This window comes from Suricata suricatta, chromosome 8 (assembly GCF_006229205.1).
Source record: "Suricata suricatta isolate VVHF042 chromosome 8, meerkat_22Aug2017_6uvM2_HiC, whole genome shotgun sequence".
Classification (NCBI taxonomy): Eukaryota; Metazoa; Chordata; class Mammalia; order Carnivora; family Herpestidae; genus Suricata; species Suricata suricatta.
The window spans coordinates 12,050,293-12,069,230 of record NC_043707.1 but is presented as its reverse complement, the minus strand read 5'-3'; the positions used below and the strand labels follow the sequence as shown (position 1 = coordinate 12,069,230).

Genomic DNA, 18,938 nt, shown 5'->3' with positions numbered 1-18,938 from the left:
TGGTCCCAGGCCTACGAGGTCTAACGATCCCGGGAGCTCTTGACTTTGGGTGTCCACTGTCATCCCTCAGGAAGCTTTGAGAACCAGGGCCCAGGCCCTGCCCAGATTAAGCCCATCAGCATGGCAGACAAAGAGGCCGGCATCAGCATCAGCACCAGGGGACGCCCCTAGGGCCAGGAGGCTGAGCTCCCCGGGGTCCAAGCAGAAAGAACTCAGCTAAACCCCACGTGGAAAGGCGTCCAGCAAGGGCCCAGCCTGGAGCCCAATGGAGACAGTCACCCTACCTGGTAGGTCTTGGTCTTCATGGCCATCACGGCGTTGACGGGAACCATGAGGATCATCACGGCCACTCCGGCCAGGATGGAGGCGCCCAGGTTCTAAGGACAGAGGAGAACAGAGGCCTTCAGCCCAGGGCTTCCCGGATGAGCCACCGCAGACCCGGCCCAGGGCATTCAGGCCGAGTCACTTTTACCCCGTGACGGGCTGCTAAGCTGCTATATAAGGATTGCCACTTCAGATAGCTGTGAAATTAGGTGATTAACTAGTTGTTACTTAACCTTCTAATTTCTGTATAAGTCTAATTACATGAAATAGAAGTTGGTGTTTTGATTTTTTACTTTGCTTTTCTGTTTGGAGTGTCATTGGAGTGTATTGTAAATGATGGAAAATAAATGCATATGTTAAAAAAATAAAAAAATAAAAATAAAAAAAAATTAAGAACAAAAAAAAAAAAAGAATTTTCAGATTTGGGGCGCCTGAGTGGCTCAGTCGGTTAAGCATCCGACTTTGGCCCAGGTCATGACCTCACAGTTCATGGGTTCAAGCCCCACATCAGGCTCTGTGCTGACAGCTAGCTCACAGCCTGGAGTCTTTCAATTCTGTGTGTGTGTCTCTCTCTCTGACCATCCCCTGCTCATGCTCTGTCTCTCAAAAATAAATAAAAACATTTAAAAATTTAAAAAAAAGAAAAGAATTTTCAGATTTATTCCTGAGCATTTCTTGGAGTCCCACAACCCCTTTAAGAACATGCAGGTCCCTGATCTGAAACCCCGGGGTCCCGGGAGTTTTGCAAATCAGAACTTTAGAAAGGTAATAAGCCACTGAGCGGAGAAGAGTTAACACGGCCAGTCTGACGGTTTGTCCAGTTTCAAGGCCCCTGGCTGGGACCTGGGAGCTGGGGCTTGGGGAGGGTCACGGCCACTCCCAGACACGTAAGAGGGGCTCGCTGGGCCTCAACTCTTTGTGCAAACAACACGGTTTATGCAGAAGCCCCTCTGCCTGCTGGGAGTCTAGAAGCTGGGCATGCGCCAGGTGTGTGCTAGGCAGAGGCTGCCTATGTGACCAGCCCCCCAACAGACACCCGGGGCGTCCGGTCTCTACCAAGCCTCCCTGGCTGGTAACGTTCTGCACGCTGTCAGCACTTCCTGCTGGGAAACAGCGCGTCCTCAGCGGCTCTGCCAGGAGGGGGTCTGCACCTGCGTCCCCCAGACTCCACCCCCTGTGCCTTTTCCCTACGCTAATCCCACTCCAATAAATTAGAGCCACGAGTCTTCTGAGTAACTCATCAGCCTGGTGGGGCCTTGGGGACACGCCCCCGGGGGCCCTCGCAGTGCACTCCATAACCTAATACATTGATTTTTTTTCCAGCATCCAAATCAGAAGAGTCGCACTGAGAGGAATAATCACGCTCATAAGTACTTCCCATCAGTTCAGGTAAGGTTTTGGAACTGAATGGATTAAGGACAGCTCTCAGAGCTTCTGGATTTGGGGATTTTGTAGATAAGACACTGATACAGTTCCGTTATCATGACTGCAGATGAGGAATCTACACCTAGATTAGGAGATCAATATAACCTTAGATCTACATCTTCCTAACTCCTACACCTAAGGAGAGACAGCTTGAGAACCTGGCCCAGGGCACACGTACCAGCACACATACAGGACGATGGAAACAGCGTAGTGTGATTCCCCCTCCCCGCCATTCGGCATTTGGGAAACCAGGAGCGTTAGTCTCTTCCAGACAATCACCCTCAGGGACACCGGTCCTAGTCTCCCCAAAAATGCTGCCGCCGCTCCCGACCGTTTCTGCATCTCCGCCTGGGGACAATTAACCCACCTCTGAGAATGAAGGTGATTTGTACCGACCATCTAAAGCATTCAGAATGAACCCTGCCAGCAAACAGCAATGAAAAGATACTGGGCAGATGTATATACCACGCACAGTCTACGAACATGACCTGCACTGATTCATTCCTTGGTCCCAACATCCCTGTGATGAGTGGCACGGTTCCCATCGCCCGCTTACAAACAAGCAACACTAAGCAACAAGGTCACGGCCCTGACGATGCAAGAGGCAAGACTTGAACCCAAGCAGTCCAATTCGTGAGCCCACCACCATCACCATCCTATGCTGTGTTTTTTGGGGTCAGAGAAATTGTATTTTTTTTTTAACATCTGTTTATTTTTTAGAGAAAGAGACACAGAGAGCAAGCAGGGGAGGGGCAGAGAGAGAGGGAGACACAGACTCTGAAGCAGGCTCCAGGTTCTGTCAGCACAGAGCCCAGGACGGAGCTCAGACTCATGAACCACACAATCATGACCTGAGCCGAAGTTGGATGCTTAACCGACTGAGCCACTCAGGCGCCCTGAGAAATACTATTTTTTATCTAAACTAGTAATTACCAACCCAGCAAGAATTTTCCCCAGGGAACATGTGGCAATGTCTGGAGACATCTGGGTCCCAAGCGGCAGGGGGCTGGGGGGGCGGGAGGTCTGTGTTATTGGCATCTTGTGCGAAGAGGCTGGGGACGCTGCTCAGCAATGCTGCCGTCCACAGACCAGTCCCCCAACAACAACAAAATTATCTGGCCCCAAACGTCAAGAATACATTCAGCAACTCTCACCTAAAACAGAACCATTTTCTTAATGCTTTATAAACCAGCCCTGAAGGCCACTTCTAAAAGAAGTGCTCCAAAAATATTTCACCCGGGGCTGCACTTTCTGGGGAGGTGGGCACCCCAAGATGTTGGCCAGGAAAGACATTTAGATTCTGGATTTATTTCTAAGTTTCATTACCAGAAGCGATTGATAATCACTCATCTTCTGCTCTAAAACAGACCCAGAAAGTGTAAACTATAGTCCTATCAACAGATAATGTGCTGTGCACCTATTATGCACCAGACCCTTGCTGGCACTGCAGTCGTGGGAAATAAAAAATAAGACAACAGAGAAAGACACCGAGCCCATGAGTAATCGATACACTTATCAGGAGAGGAGAGGCTGGTACACAGAGCAGCAAGAGACTATTCTAGAAGGGACCACAGGAACTCCTATACTAAAGTTATTGGGCTTTAAAAAAGGAAGAAATTAATCTAATTGAGAAAGAAAAGGAATTAGCGGTGGGGCGCCTGGGTGGCTCAGTCGGTAAAGCACGGACTTCGACTCAGGTCACACACAATCTCATGGTTCTTGAGATGGAGCCCCTCTGACAGCTGGGAGCCCGGAGCCTGTTGGCATTCTGTGTCTCCTTCTCTGTCTGCCCCTCCCCCACTCGCACTCTGTGTGTGTGTGTGTGTGTGTGTGTGTGTGTGTGTGTGTCTCAAAAACAAAAGAAACATTAAAAAAATTTTTAAAGAAAAGGAATTAATTAGTGGGTGTGGCAGTTGCCACAGCCTTGAAAGACAGTCAGGACTTCATCCTTAGCAAAGAAAGAGGGGAAGGAGATCCTGGCAGAAGAAAAGGCTCAGAGGGGACAACAGTAAGGCAGTTGTTGGGCTGCGAGCACCTCATCAACTTTTCATTTTGGGAACGGCCCCTACTCGGAGGAGGGACTGTCAATCACACCTCTATCCTTTCACAATGGGAGAGGACACAGGGCCCAGGCTGGCCAATCAGAGAGCTCTGCTTCCTGTTTCACAGTGACTGGTTCAGGGATGTGACTAGGGCTGTGACTGGTCAACTAGTCCTCAGGACTCTCAATGAGGCAAGGAGGAAGGTAATGTTCTCTTTCCTTGGACACTGCTCTCAGTGATGATGATATAAACCTAAAGGATGGAGGCCACTGAGGGAAATTCCACTGAGAATGAAGTCAACTCAAAGGGAAATAAGGCCAAGAAATGACAAAAGGGTGAGAGTGAGTCCTTACACCACTTCCTCAGCTCCTGGATCTGTCCACGCCTGAAGCCATACTCTGTACTCTGTAGTTACACGCACCCACAAAATTCCATTTGCTTAATCTATTTTAAAATGTGTTTCTATTCCTTGCAACCCAGAAAACCTTGAGCAACACAGTTCAGGACTAGTGAATAAAGGGAGTCTAGTTAGTGTTTGGGGGAATACAATAGGAGACATACAGTATATATGTTTTGAGGTTGTTAATTACATGCACTGTCAAAAAAAAAAAAAGACAAATGCAAGCAAGTATCGTGCCACCAAAAAAAGCATAAATCCAACCACCAAGGAAAGGGATAAAATATCCAGCAATTGCCTAACAGGCCAGAAAGTAGAATGTGAATGACAAGAGAAGAAAAAACAAATCGTGAATGACAGACGCTCTTATCACGAACACCCACGCCCTCACCCCCACCGCCCACTGGTGGCGGTCCCTCCCTCTGCGCGACGCAGTGACGTCAAACACACACCAGCCACAGGAGGTAGAGAGCAAGGATGACTTGCAGAGGGGCTGACCAGATCATGTTAATGTACGTGGCCAGGTCCATGAACCTCTGGGCGTCCACGGACATGAGGTTGACGATCTCCCCAACGGTGGAGGATTTTCTGGCTGAGTTGGTGATCACCAAGGCCTGCGGGCAAAGGAGAGGGGAGGAGGGTGAGTGCGGCAGGAAAGAGCCCGGGGCTCTCGGTCCACGCGCCTGTGGAGGGAGAAGACAGCTCACCCGCAGAAAGCCCGCTCTCTTTTCCCCTCCCCTGCTGCCTTATCTGTGTTCCCAGCTCGTCTGTCCCACCGCAAAGCCCCCTCCCTGCCTCATCCTGACTTCTTCGATATGGAAGGGACCCCAGGGATCGCCTCCCCCAGAGCCTCACACACTTGAGTGTGCACACACGTCACCTGGGAAATCTGTCACCATGCAGTTTTGGATTGGTGGGACGGGGATGGAACCTGGGACAATGCATTTCTAACAAGTTCCCAGGTGACGCAGATGCAGCTGGTCTGCTGATCACACTCAAGGACCAAGGTCAAGGTCAGAGCTTCCCAACTTTGGCATTACTGACATTTGAAGCTGGATCTTTCTTTGGGAGACTGGCCTGTGCGTTGTAGGGTGTTCACCACACCCCCTAGATCGCCCCACTTCCAGTTACCACGAGTGTCTCTAGACATTTTCTAAACATCTCCTGGAAGGATGAAATGGCCCTGGTTCTCAAACATGCTTTCACACTACTCCCTGGGGAGTTTAAAAACTATTGGTGCCCAGGTCGCGCCCAAAATCAGAGACCCTGATTGTGCTGGTCTGCCGTGTAGCCTGGGGACCTGGGGTTTCTGTAGGTGAGTCTAATTACAGACAGGGCTGAGAACCAAAGAGCTAGTCCACGGCTCCCGACTCTCTCCTACACAGTCTCTTATCAACCCATGGGCTCACGCAGCGTCTTTGCCCCAGAAGCTAAGAGATGAAGGAATCAGGAAATTCCTTTAAAGCTGGGTATCAGGGCGCCGGGGAGGCTCAGCTGGCTAAGTGTCTGAGGTCTGCTCAGCTCATGATCTCACAGTTCGTGGGTCTGAGCCCCGCGTCAGCACTGTCGGCGCTGAGCCTGCTTGGGATCCTCCCTCTCTTCTCTCTCTGTCCCTCCCCACCTTGTACTCTCTCTCCTTCAAAATAAATAAACTAAAAAAAAAAAAAAAAAAAAAAGCTGGGAACAAATCCCTGCTAGGTATTCCACTGTCAAGGGAAAGGGCCTTCCGCTCAGTTCAAATCGACAGTTGGAAGCCCAGGGGATCCGTAGCAGAGACCGGATGTGAACCTGGACGCCCCCCAGTCAGGGCCCACCTAAGAAATTCAGCAGCCCAGGTGCCCGGTGGCGGGGGGTGGGGGCTCAGTCGGGTAAGCATCCAACTCCCTGTTTGGACTCAGGTCACGATCTCCCTGTTTTCTGAGTTCAAGCTCCGCTTTGGGCTCTGAACTGACAGCGCAGAGCCTGCTCGGGATTCCCTCTCTCTGCCCCTCCCCTGCCCATGCTGTTCTGTCCTCTCTCAAGATAAAGAAACTTGACAAAAACAAGAAATTCAGCTGCCCACAGCTGACACAGGGCCTCAAGGAGACGCTCCGCGTGCACCGCTGAAATCGGCTCTGTCTGAGGCCCGAGGGGCCACCCCCTGCCACCTGCTGGCGCACGGGCCACCCTCACACTGCTGCTCCAGAATCCGGGCTTGCGATCCCCACGGGGGCCCCGGGGCAGGGGGCCGACGGGCCACAAGGCCACGGCGGGAGACGCCCCGCGTGGGGCCCGGCCGCACCCACCTTGCGGTAGACGGCCCCGATGACGGCGGTCTTGATCCTCATGCCGCTGACGAAGCAGATGTGGAAGTACTGGTGCAGCACGAGCGTCTGCAGGCAGGCGCTGACGAACAGCAGCGCCGTGTAGAAGTAGCCCTGCCAGTCCGGGGCCTTCTTGTCGTTCACGAAGCTGATGAGCAGTCTGCCGGGGCGGGGGGGACAGGAGGGCATGACATGATGCCCAGGTGGCAGGGACGACGGCATTGTGACCACGTCCCGACCGGCTAGGCGGGCGTCACTCTTTGCGTTTTCCGCGGGGGGAGAGCACCTCGGCACGGGGATGGGACTGGCGGGCGGCCCAATCCCGCTCACGACGGCACACCCGGGCCTCTGGGCCCATCACCGGACAGTCACCGGACGTGACCAGAGACGGAGAGAGGCAGAGGCAGGAAAGCGGAGAGAAGGGACGGGTGGTCCGAAGAGACAGAGAGAGGAGAGAAGGGAACTCCTTTCTGACACTCTGCTTTCAGGCTGCAGTTGGACACACGCGGGCCCGTTCTCCTGTCCTTGGCTCCCCAGACACTCCTCTCTCTTCCCTCTTTCGGTGTCAGGGAAGCCTCGTAGGTTCCTGGTGACCAAAGTGGCCTCAGCTCGAATGGTATTGAAGCAAAGCATTAGGCAAAGCAGGTCAAGGCAGAGAGGCCTGGCTTCAAGCCCACAGGGGCAGGACATGTGACCCCAGGGCAGCAGTTAGGGGACTGTAAGCCAAAGGTCAAGGACAAAGGACTTAAGGTGGAGGGCAGGGAAGGGGTCTTACTTTAAGATCTCTGGGCCGGCGAACATCATCAGGTCATGGAGGGCCTTGAACAGGAAGCTCATGAGGAAGTAAGGCCCGAAGGTCTTGTATAACACCTTAAACAGAGACGGCTCCCGCCCCTTCTGAGGGGACTTGACAAGCAAAACCTCGGCCTCCTCGCTCACGTCCCGCTGGGAGCTCCCTTTGGGCTTGGCGGGGTCCTTGGAGGAGTACGCGACCTTCGGCTGCTGCCTGGAACACAAGGAGTGGGGAGCGGCTGTGGGGTGTCCCTGACACCGGGCCGGCCAGCGGGGGACAGGGGACAGCTCGCCACCCCCTCGGGGAGGCCCCGCCAAAGGAAACCAGCCACAGCGCGCTGGCTAGGAATACAGACTCCCGACCCTGACCGGCCGGCTGTGCGACTCTGAGGCCAAGTCCCTTCCCCATTCTAGGCCTTAGTTTCCTCATCTGCTAAATGGGGAGACCAGTAGGATCCACCCCACGGGGCTGCTGTGAAAATTCAGTGTGTTAATCTATGTGAAGGGCACTGAAAAGTGCCAGCCGCACCGTGATCTACAGATTCCAGGCAATCTCTTATCAGAATCCAAGCTGACTTTTTTTTAGAAACTGACAAGCAGATTCGAAAATTCGGATAAAAACTCAAGGGACCCAGAATAGCTGAAACAATCTTTAAAAAGAAAATCAAAACTGGAGCATGCACACCTCCTTATTTCAAAACTTATCAAGATGGGCATAAAAATAGGGAAGCGTACACACATACACACACACACACACACACACACCACCAGGGACACCAGAAATAGCCCTGACTGATTTAGGGTATCCAGGGTGTCGAGACCATTCGATGGAAAAATCATCTTTCAACACGTGGTGCTGAGAAACCAGAGAGCCAGGCAAAAGAATGAAGGCGGACCCTTATTTCATTCCACCTATAAAAATCAACTCGAAATGGATCTAAGACCCAAACACTGAGCAACCACTATAAAATTCTTAGAAGGGAACGTGAACACCTTCATGACCTTGCATTTGGCAGTGGATTCTAAAACATGACACAGAAAACACAAGCAAAAGAAAAAAAAATAGCCTGCATCAAATTTAAGAAACTGGAGGGGTGCCTGAGTGGCTCAGTTGTTTTGAGGGTCCGACTCTTGATTTTGGCTCAGGTCGTGATCTCGGGGTCGTGAAATCGCGCTCCACACTGGGCATGGAGCCTGCTTACGACTCTTTCTCTCCTTCCTCTGCTCCTCCCCTGCTCATGCATGCTCTCTCTCAAATAAAACATTTTTTAAAATGTTGTGCTTCAAAAGACACAATCAGGAAAGTGAAAAGACAACCCACAGAATGGGAGAAAATATTTGCAAATGGCGTATCTGAAAAGGGATTAGTAAGCAGAGCATGTATAGGAACTCTTACCACACAATAAGGAAAAAAAAACATTTTAAAAACAGACAAAGAAGATATGTAAAGGACCATGAATTGTTGCTTGATTTCATTAGTCATCTGGGAAACATAAACCAAAACCCCAGTAAGATATTACTTCACATCCACTGGGTGGACAATCAGAAAGTCACACAATACCAAGTGTGTGCAAGGACGTGCGACACTAGAACGCTCTCACACCCCCCAGAAGGCCCCTCCTACTCGGAAGAGGACAGAGCAGAAACAATGGAGTGCGGGCCACTTCCGAGCTGAGGTCACAGGAAACAGAGTGGCTTCCATCTTGCCCTCTCTCGGATCATTCACTCTGAGCAAAGCCAAGTGCCAGGTGAGGAGGAAACAGGGAAAACCCCCATGGTGAGATGCTGCCCAGAGCCGGCACCCTGCCAGCCACACACAACCTCAAAGTGTAGCCTGTCACCCAGTCAAGCCTTCAGATGATGCGGCCCCAGCGGACATGGGGAGCCCAGCCTCACGAGATGCGGAATCAGAACCAGCCTGCTGGCCCACAGCCGGATCCCAGGCCCAGAGAAACCACGGGCGACAGGAAACATTCACTATCATCACCAGCTGCTAGGTTTGGGGTTATGGGTCATGGAGCAATAGACACACACACACACACACCCCCCAGCTCCTGTCTCCCAAGTTACGGTCAAGGCTCCACATTCCCATGGCCTGATGTGGGCTCCACCCCGAAATACACGCCTCGTCCTCCCCCAACCCAACGTTTGTGACTGACGAAACCCCTCCGTGGCCGAGCACGCTGAGCGGCGTTCGGGCGCAGAGGACTCTACCGTCACGTTCCGCCGCGTCGGACCATTTACACCACCTGACGCCTTCGGACGGAGACCAGAGCCTGCCAACCTGCTCTGGCTCCCTCCCCACCACCACCCGCCCCGGAAAGGACCGGAACCGTGGGAATCTCCTCCACGCTCCTGGCTCCATCAGGCGTGTAACCCATCCGCCTCCCTCCCGGACGTGTGCGGGCGTCCATCCACTCTGTCCTTGTGCACGGCCACCGATGACGCACGCGACCACCCCCGGGGCCTCCCCGCTGCTCTCTCTTCTCCTCCTGCTTTTGTTCCCTGACAACCAAGTCCCTGCACCGCAGCCAGAGGGACCTTCCTGGTGAAACATCCTCCCGAGGGCTTCCACGGCATCCAGAACAAAACCTAACCCCTGTGTGAAGCTCCGGTACCAAATGACCACAAACTTGGGGGCTTAAAGCAACACCAATTTATCTCGTAGTTCTGGGAGCCCACAGGACAGCCTTCCTTCTAGACGCTCTGGGGGAGAATCTGTTTCCTGGTCTTTTCCAGCTTCTAGAAGCCACCTAGATTCTCAGGTCTGTGACCCTTTCCTCCAATTCAAAGCCAGCTGCAGCTCTCTCTCTCTCTCTGATCTCCTGCTCCTTTTACAAGGACTCTGGTGACCATGTATGGGTTCAGGGATCAGGGCATGGACATCCACGCGGGATACATCACTCCACCAACCCCACTGTCAATGTCACCACACAAGGTCTTCCCTGCTCCCTTTACTGACCGTCCCCAAAGCTGGGTTTCTAGCTGGGAGTTTTAGTAGAACTTCTTTGAGCACATGCAGGCGTCCTTGGCAAAGAAAACGAGAGGTCCAGGCGGACAGGAAGGGAGTGGCTCGGCCCCTGCATTCATTCTCTGCACCGCTTCCTAAGCGGGACCGGACTCTGGGCCTGCGTGGGCTGCTGGTGACTCAGGGCTGTTTCCAGTGGTCAAGAGACAGGTGCCAAAGGGTCAGGAGAAGGTCTTGGGCAGGCAGAGGAGGAGGAAAGCTCAGGCCTGGGTGGGAGAGGTCAAGAACAGTGGGAAGATCAGCTCAGGTCAAGCCAAGAAAGGACACTATTGAGCGAAAAAGAGGCCCACAGAGGAGGCGGGTACTCCAGGAGGGGAGAGGAAGCAAGCAGGGCATCTGTGAGCTCAGGCTGGGCGGGGAAAGGAAAATTGGAAGGGAAAGGTATGAGTCAGGAGAAAACTAAGTGGCCGGGAGCAGGGGAACCGAAAGGGGTGGAGAGGCAGAAGGCTTGGAAGAAAAAGGAACTTTCTCAGTGGATCAGATTCCAGTGTAGGCAGGAACCCCCAGCAGACACTCGACCACTAATGAACTGAACACACGGCTCTGGGCCAAACGCAGGAGAGAGCCCCACTGTCACAGAGGCTCATGAGAGAAAAGGATTAGCAATCACCACTTCGCAAGACTGTGTGAGGGGTGCTATCACGGGGGGCTTCCTGGAGGTGACATCAAAGCACAGACCTGCAGGCTGAGAGAATGGGGAGAAGGAAAGGGTACTGCAAGCAGGGGGAAGAGGATGGAAGGCCTAGAGCTAAGGACTTGAAATGAGGTTTGGCAGCCCTTCCACAAACAGCAAGAACTTCAGAGAAACTGGAAGAGGACTGGGAACAAGCAGGCTCCGAGGGGTTAGAACCAACCAAAGGGCAATGAGGAGCTACGGACGACTTTGTCACTCATCTTCAAGGCTTTGGGAGATGCCACATCTCAAACTTTATAAAATGTGTTAGGTCAGGGCGCCTGGGTGACTCCGTTGGTTAAGTGTCAGTTCAGGTCATGATCTCGCGGTTCATGGGTTCAAGCCCCACATCGGGCTCTGTGCAGACAGCTCAGAGCCTGGAGCCTGCTTCCTCTTCTGGGTCTCCTTCTCCCCTGCTCATGCTCACTTGCTCGCTCTCTCTCGCTCTCTCAAAAATAAATAAATACTAAAAGAAAAAAACTCTTAGCTCGATTAAAATGTCTGCGTTTCCTGGGTATACTGTGAACACAGTGTTTGACCTGTAATAAATCCCCAACAGAACACAGAAGGCAAAGCGGACCCGCAAGCGCAGAGGACAGAACAGGATTTTACAAACAGAAGGCATATAAGCCCTTAGAGTGAAAGATACACAAAATGTTCCGGAAACCACAATGGGCGTGGCAAACACCCTACCTGCACAGCTCCTCCAAGGATGCTAAATGTGTCGCTTAAAATACAAATGACTCACAAACTTTCCCCTACTGCCCCACCCTTTTCTAGTTTTTGTTTCTTGAGTGCTTTCAGTTCCTCAAAGACAGAGGTTCTCAAAGAGAGGAATGTGCAAATTCCGCGTTCTCTGTCAAAGACTGAGCCAGAGACTAGGCCTTCGGTGACTAACTTCAGGAACCGCCCCCCAAAAAGATCTGCACAGAAATCTGTGGAGGTTGAAAAGTCTGCCTGAAATGACCCAAGCCAGGAATCTGTTTTCAGACATAAATCCATTCTGCGTAGTGTTTCGGGTTTGGTTTTTTTATTTTTTGCAAATCTAAATAAACCTCGAATTTTTTCAGCAACGCAACTATTGCTGAAATGAAGGGAAGGCTGTGTTGTGCTCAGGACTTTGTCCTGTGTCGGCCACCACTCTGCAAAACCCCTTCTGGGAGGGTGACTGACGCTGGTTGTGGAGATTTGGAGGGATGAGCCGCTGTCCCAGGGAAATGGTCCGTGTTGGGACGGCGGTGATGCTCCATCCCGTTCTTCCAGGGCACGCCTGAGCGTCTGCTCACCGGAATCCATGCCACCCCATTACAAATCTCTCGTGCTGCACTTTTTCTCTGAAGTCTAACAAGAGGGGCGCCTGGGTGACTCAGTTGGCTAAGCATCCAACTTCGGCTCAGGTCATGATCTCACAGTTCATGAGTTTGAGCCCCAAGTCAGGCTCTGTGCTGACAGCTCGGATCCGGAGTCCCCTCTCTCTGCCCCTCAGGGGAGTGCCCAGCCTGTGGCTGCCCCCATGTGAATAAAGACAACTCGTGTGGTGTTACCTGCCCGAGGGTTACCCAGGCTCATGACAGGGCCTGTCAGATGATACAGATCTCCCTAAACCATCAGGAAGCCCTCTGAGTGGAAAGCAGGGGACATGGGCATGAAGGGACTTGAGGGACGGCCTCTCTGAACCTGAGGGCCTGAACAGACCACACGTGAGCAGCGGACATCACATGTGCTGGATGAATCCAGAAAGGGCCAGGCCTACGAGACAGAGCTTCTGGTTCAAGCCTGCCCCTCTCCCCACGGGGCCTCCCGGGCGACCTCTCTCCAGCAAGCGGTTCATCACCCAGGGTGCCACCGGCCACGGCCTGCAAGGAGGCTGTGCCTGAGAAGCTCCATGTGGGTCACGGGCACCAGCCTCAGCAGGACCCTGATGTGCACAGAACACCAACCATCTCGCCATGCTGGCCCGGGGCTTCAGCTCAATAAGCAGACTTCTCCCTCGGCCACGCCCACCACAGCCGGGTCCCCAGCCCAGAGTCACAGGATCCTCTGCTGGTATCCTGGTGGCCAATGGTACCTCTGTCCCAAATTCCCACCCACCAGCCACGCCTGACCAGAGGCCTGTAAGCCAGGTGTTCCGGCAACGGGGTGAGGAACTGGACCGCAGGTCCAGGGCTTTTCTCCTGGAGGGCCAGCTGGTCTAGGGCAATGCGACACTCCAGGCTGGCCCCATCATCTGCCCGCACAAGGTCAACGACAGGTCCACCGCACAAAAACCACACGAGTGCTAACAGCCACTTTTTGTTCGGTCCCTAAAGCCACCACCTGCTGCCCCCAAGTCAGTCAGCTTCTCGACTGGCTCCTCTGGACCCAGGATGCATCCGAGGCCGATGACCTACCTCAGTAGGACAGCCATTTTCCTTTTCTGTGGGTATGTGATTAATGATGTATCATACTCCTCAGGATGTCTCAGACTTGAGGAAATTAAAGACTGTGCTGGGAGGGCCCTGGCCTGATTCCCAAAATAACCCGAAGACAGAGGCACCTCGGGGCGGGGGTTAGCTGGTGAAGTATCTGACTTAGGCTCAGGTCATGATCTTATGAGTTCAGGCTCCATGTCAGGCTCTGTGCTGACAGCTCAGAACATGGAGCGTGCTTTGGATTCTGTCTCTCTCTGTGCCCCTCCCCCACAAATAAACATAAAAATAAATAACCTGGGGACCGAGGTCATGTGACGGCACGTAGCTTATGTGGAGGAGCATCTAGAACTGAGGACGCTAAGGGTGAACCATAACGCAAACTAGAGACTCCGGGATGATCACGTAGCACCAGGTGTGGGCTCACCCAGACCCCTGGTGGGAGCACTGATAATGACGCGGACCGTGCAGGCGCCGGGGAAGGGGGCACACAGAACCCCTGCGCCTTCACATCTAAAAACTAACGTCTATTGTATTTTTTAATCTAGTACAGTCAAAGGCACCCTCAGCGGGGGCTTCTTTGGCTGAACACCGGAGGAAGTGACGGGCTTGGTGTGTTGAAGCAAAAACACTTAAAACAGCAAGAACACTCAGGAGGCCAGATGCTCTGAGTAAGGCAGACAAAGTGGGGCAGCCTCGGGCCTCGGGACATGCCCCGGCACACACGGGCCGAGGGCAGAGCCAGCACAGCAATTGCTGCTCGATGCACATTTTCACTCTTTTTTTCTACTCAAAATGCCTTAGTGACGTGTACAGCTCTTCCCATTTTGCAGATGAGCAAACCGTGGCTCAGAGGAGCGAAGCGGCTCACCCCGGACCCTGAAACCAGCAAGAGGTGGCAGGAAAAGTGTGATCAGGTCGTCACAGAGGCTCACACTTACCTTCTGGACTTGGCACACTCCTTCTTCCAGTTCTTGACCAAAACGGGCACAACTTGCTCCGAGGTGTCCTCCTTATTCAGGGACCAGAGGTCAGTGCTCTCCAGCGGCTGGCGGTAGCCCCGAACCATCAGCCTGGCGCCAGAACACGAGGGAAGGCCATGACCGTCAGGAGAGGGAGGATGACCCTCGCTCGCCGCCCATGCCTGCCATGCCAGCCCGCCCTCCACGCCAGAGCAGCCCGAGGGCATCGAGGGAGGGGCACAGCTGGCAAAATCTGAAGACGAACGGGACACGTGGGCACACTGAACAATCACTGATAATTCTGTTAGGTCGCCCAGGGAAAAAATGGCCGCAGTGTTTGGAGACACAGGATATTTAAGATAGAGATCATTACAATCCCTTGAATTTGCTTAAAAAATATTTTGGGGGGACACCCGGGTGGCTCAGTCAATTAAATGTGGCGACTCTTGATTTCAGCTCAGGTCATGATCTTGTGGTTCATGAGATCAAGCCTCCTGTCGGGGTCTGTGTTGTCAGCATCCCTGCACGGGATTCTCTTTCTCTCCTCCCTCTGCCCCTCCCCAGGTCTCTCTCTCTCTCTCAAAATAAAATAAACTTTAAAAATCTTAAAAAAATACATTTAAATTTTTTGTTGATATTTGTTTATTTTTGAAAGAGAGAGAGACAGAGCATGAGCAAGGGAGGGGCAGAGAGAAAGGGAGACACAGAATCTGAAGCCGGCTCCAGGCTCTGAGCTGTCAGCACAGAGCCCGATGTGGAGCTTGAACCCACGAAATGTGAGATCACGTACCTGAGCCAAAGCTGGATGCTTAATCAACTGAGCCACCCAGGCGCCCCCCCCAAAATATATTAAGCCCAACTGGCAAAGCATTAATAGCGGTCAAATCTGGGGGAGGGGTTTCTTGAGACTGATTAGGCCCATCTTCCATGTGTTTGACCACTTTCACAATAACAAGTAAACCTATTGCTTTAGCTTGTTGTTTTGAAATAACACCAAAGTTACAGAGAAATCACATGAATTGCACAGAGCATTCCGGTCCACCCTTCCCTTGCTTCACGGCGGCTACTATCTTGCCGCATCCGCTGTACCAACTCAGGGTGTCTGGCTGTCAGCACACTCGCCCCCAAATACGCTTTCTTCCTGAGCTACTTCAGAGTAGGGGGCAGATCTATACGCCTCTACCCCGAGATACCAGTGCGCATCCCCGTAGGGAAAAGAACATGCCGTCACGGGAGCCACAGCACAACGACCAAAATTAGAAATCTCAGCAATGATGCCGTAGCCCGCAGTCCACATTCAAATTGAGGGAGGTTTCCTGGGGCACCTGGGGGGCTCAGTCCGTGAAGCGTCTGACTCTTGGCTTCGGCTCAGGGTCTCGTAGTTTGTGAGACTGAGCCGCGTGCTAGGCTCTGCGCGTGCAGCGCTTGGGATTCTCTCTCTCCCTCTCTAAGCCCCTCCCTCGCTTGCTCTCTCTGTCTCTGTCAAAACAAACAAACTTGAAAGTAACTACATAAATAAATAAAACATTAAAAAATTTAAAAAAGATATTCCTCAACAGTTATTTTGAAAAATAATAAAATATATACATACACTTGTGAAAAGTTTATAAAGACAAGGAACCATGCTTATCTGAGGGGAAAAGATCTGAAAAATCCCAGATAGGACGCTGACAACGTGCAGGGAAAAACGTGCGTCAAAAAGGACAAGAAGGGGGCCCATCACACTGGCGACAGCGTTCACCTTGGGTGTTTTCTGGCTGTTGATCTATGCATGTTCTTTTTTTTTTTTTTTAATTTTTTTAATGTTATTTATTTTTGAGACAGAGAGAGACATGCACGCACAGGGGAGGGGTGGGGAGAGAGGGAGACACATAATCTGAAACAGGCTCCAGGCTCTGAGCTGTCAGCACAGAGCCCGATGTGGGGCTCGAACCCACCGACTGTGAGATCATGACCTGAGCCGAAGCAGGATGCTTAACCGACTGAGCCACCCAGGTGCCCCGATCTACTATTATTTTCCTGCTCGCAAGGGGTCTGATACAATGATAACGATGGTCATTGATGTAAAAACAACAAAACCCAATCTGAACACACAGAGCACAAGGCTGGCAAGGGCCCCGGGTATAGCCGTGTGCAGGGGCAAGCCGCTGGTGGCTCACGACACCGAGTCTGTGCCTGTGGGTGCATCTCAGACCCCAGCCGGAGCAGGCACGCTCTGCACCGGGGGGAAGGTGGGGGGTGGGGAGCAGGCCCGAGGCCCCGGGCTGGCCTTACCCTGTGATCCACCAGAAGGTGACTCTCGACAGGAAGGAGGCACTGGACTCCGGGCAGGGGTTCTAGTGGAGAGAAAACAGGAGAAAACACAGGAGGGAGGACAAGGAAACGACCCCCCATCTTCTCACCAAAGCCGGAGCTCCCGACCAGTCTTCCTCTTGAAGGACCGGCAGCCACTCTCACACCCGTGACTGGCACCCCGGGAGGGTTCTCTCCTGAGCCCCAGCGGCCTTCAGAGACACACACGGCAGCTCCCCAGCCTCCCCCAGGAAACAGTTCCTGAATGGCTACTCTGTGCAAAGGGGGTACAGGGCGCCACACACCTGCCCCATCTTTAACCCCCGCCCACCGCGGCCCAGGGTGGTGCTGCCATCGATGTACCACACTCCCCCATTCACCCGTTCACCCATTCATTCAACAAGCATTTTCTGAGCACCCGCTCTGTGCCTGGCACCAGGCACACAGATCCGAGCAGGCACAGTCCCGGCCTCCGGGAAGCCTGGGGCACGGGGGCGGCAAGAACACCCGCCGCCTTCTCTGCCAGCGAGCTGTGCCTCAAGTGCTTTACGCACAAGATCTCACTGAACCTTCATAACCCCCCTACCAAGCCGGTAAAAGCACTGTCCTTGCTTTGGAGATAAAGAAAAAGAAGCACAGAGAGACGGAACGACCTTGCCAGGCAAGCGGCGGAGACAGACTGTGAGCCCCTAGCAGGGTCCAGAAAGAGCCGGCAGTCAAATGCCCCTGTGCGCAAACACAACCGCCACTGCAGTAACAACCGTCCCCTGCAGGGAGGTTGGTGTTACCAGTGGGACCACTGGTGTCCTAGTGTTCGCAGCAAGAGAGCCAATAAGCAAACGGGGCCGGATCTAGCTAGTGAAGGTCAGAGCAGCCATCCCTGAGCAGGGCTCTGAAAAGCACAGGATAACAAGTAAAGGGGGAGAGGCAGACGGTCTTGGCAATAAGCGCGCGTGCGTGTGTGTGTGTGTGTGTGTGTGTGTGCGCGCGCGCGTGCAAAGGCCCTGTGGCAGAAGGGAGCGTGATCCCGTTCCAGGAACTAACAGCGGGTTGACCAGTCTACATTGGAGGCCACGTAAGGCATTTTGGTCCTCATCCCAAGGGCAATGGGAAGTCATCGACACAAAGATGAGCTCCGACAATACACAGACCAGGAGAGGGACATCAGCATGGCCCCTGGGACGACCCCCAAGGGCCGACTTTCCATGTGGATACACTGAGGTCTACGTTCTAAAATACACACTTTGGTGAAGAGAGCTCTCCATGCAGGGATGAGGTCTCTAGCATTTTTCAGAGACACAGCACGAGAGAGCCCGGCAAGAGAGCACATGTTGAACCTCGGTGGTTTTCCATCCGGCTGTGAGTGCTTACAAAGACCCGCACCTGGTCCCCACCTCCCAGAGATTCTGATCAAGCTGGTTCAGGGCAGGATCACAGCACCCGGTTTTTGTTTGTGTTTTTAACTCCCAGCGTCTCCTTGCAAAGTGGTTTGGCAGGAAATGTACCAGATAAGCCTAGAATGTCGCACTTGACACCAAGGAAGCTAAATGCGTGTGGAGTTTAAACTTCACATTAAAAAAATTTTTTTAATGTTTTATTTATATCTGACAGAGGAAGAGAGTGCTCACCCGCACGCCGGCATGAGAGGGGCAGAGAGAGGGAGACAGTCGAAAGCAGGCTCCAGGCTCCGAGTGGTCAGCACAGAGCCTACCGTGTGGCTCGAACTCACAAACTCACAAACTGAGCCACCCAGGCACCCAAGACCTGAGAAGCAACCAGAAGTGACTCCCAGTGTGAGTCTCAATCAGGATCCAGAACCAACTGAGACATCCATTTAACATCCACTTAAACATCATGTTGTGTTTAAATTCACAATCTCGGGGCACCTGGGGGGCTCCGTCTGTTGAGTGTCCAGCTTCGGCTTAAGTCAGGATCTCACGGTTTGTGGGTTCGAGCCCCATGTTGTGCTCCATGTTTGTTGACAGCTCAGAGCCTGGAGCCTGTCTTCAGATTCTGTGTCTCCCTCTCTCTCTGACCCTTCCCTGCTCACACTGTCTCCCTCTCTCAAAAATAAATAAAACATTAAAAAACTTAAGGGGGAAGGAGCCAAGATGGCGGAGAGGAAGGGAGCTCTGTAAACCTCGTCTGTCCCATCGATCGAACTGAGAAGGACATTGCTCTCATCTGCAAGAGCGGAAGGAGAAAATACGGACTCCAGAAGGAAGAGAACCTGAAGGATACCTGAGTGAGTGAGTGCGAACTGGGGAGATTGGAAAACGGGCCAGCCCGAGA

General features: G+C 52.8%; 1 protein-coding gene across 1 annotated transcript in view; it reads right to left on the bottom strand.

Moving 5' to 3' along the window:
• The window catches only part of ABCC1 (ATP binding cassette subfamily C member 1), a 117,779-nt gene that overhangs the window by 58,156 nt on the left and 40,685 nt on the right, over nt 1–18,938 (bottom strand). Inside the window, exons 6-11 of the mRNA XM_029949064.1 lie at nt 16,629–16,690; nt 14,334–14,465; nt 7,267–7,497; nt 6,474–6,651; nt 4,641–4,802; nt 285–377 (exon numbers count right to left, since the gene is read on the bottom strand). Coding sequence (XP_029804924.1) covers nt 285–377; nt 4,641–4,802; nt 6,474–6,651; nt 7,267–7,497; nt 14,334–14,465; nt 16,629–16,690 — 858 coding nt within the window. The remainder of the gene's footprint in view (nt 1–284; nt 378–4,640; nt 4,803–6,473; nt 6,652–7,266; nt 7,498–14,333; nt 14,466–16,628; nt 16,691–18,938) is intronic.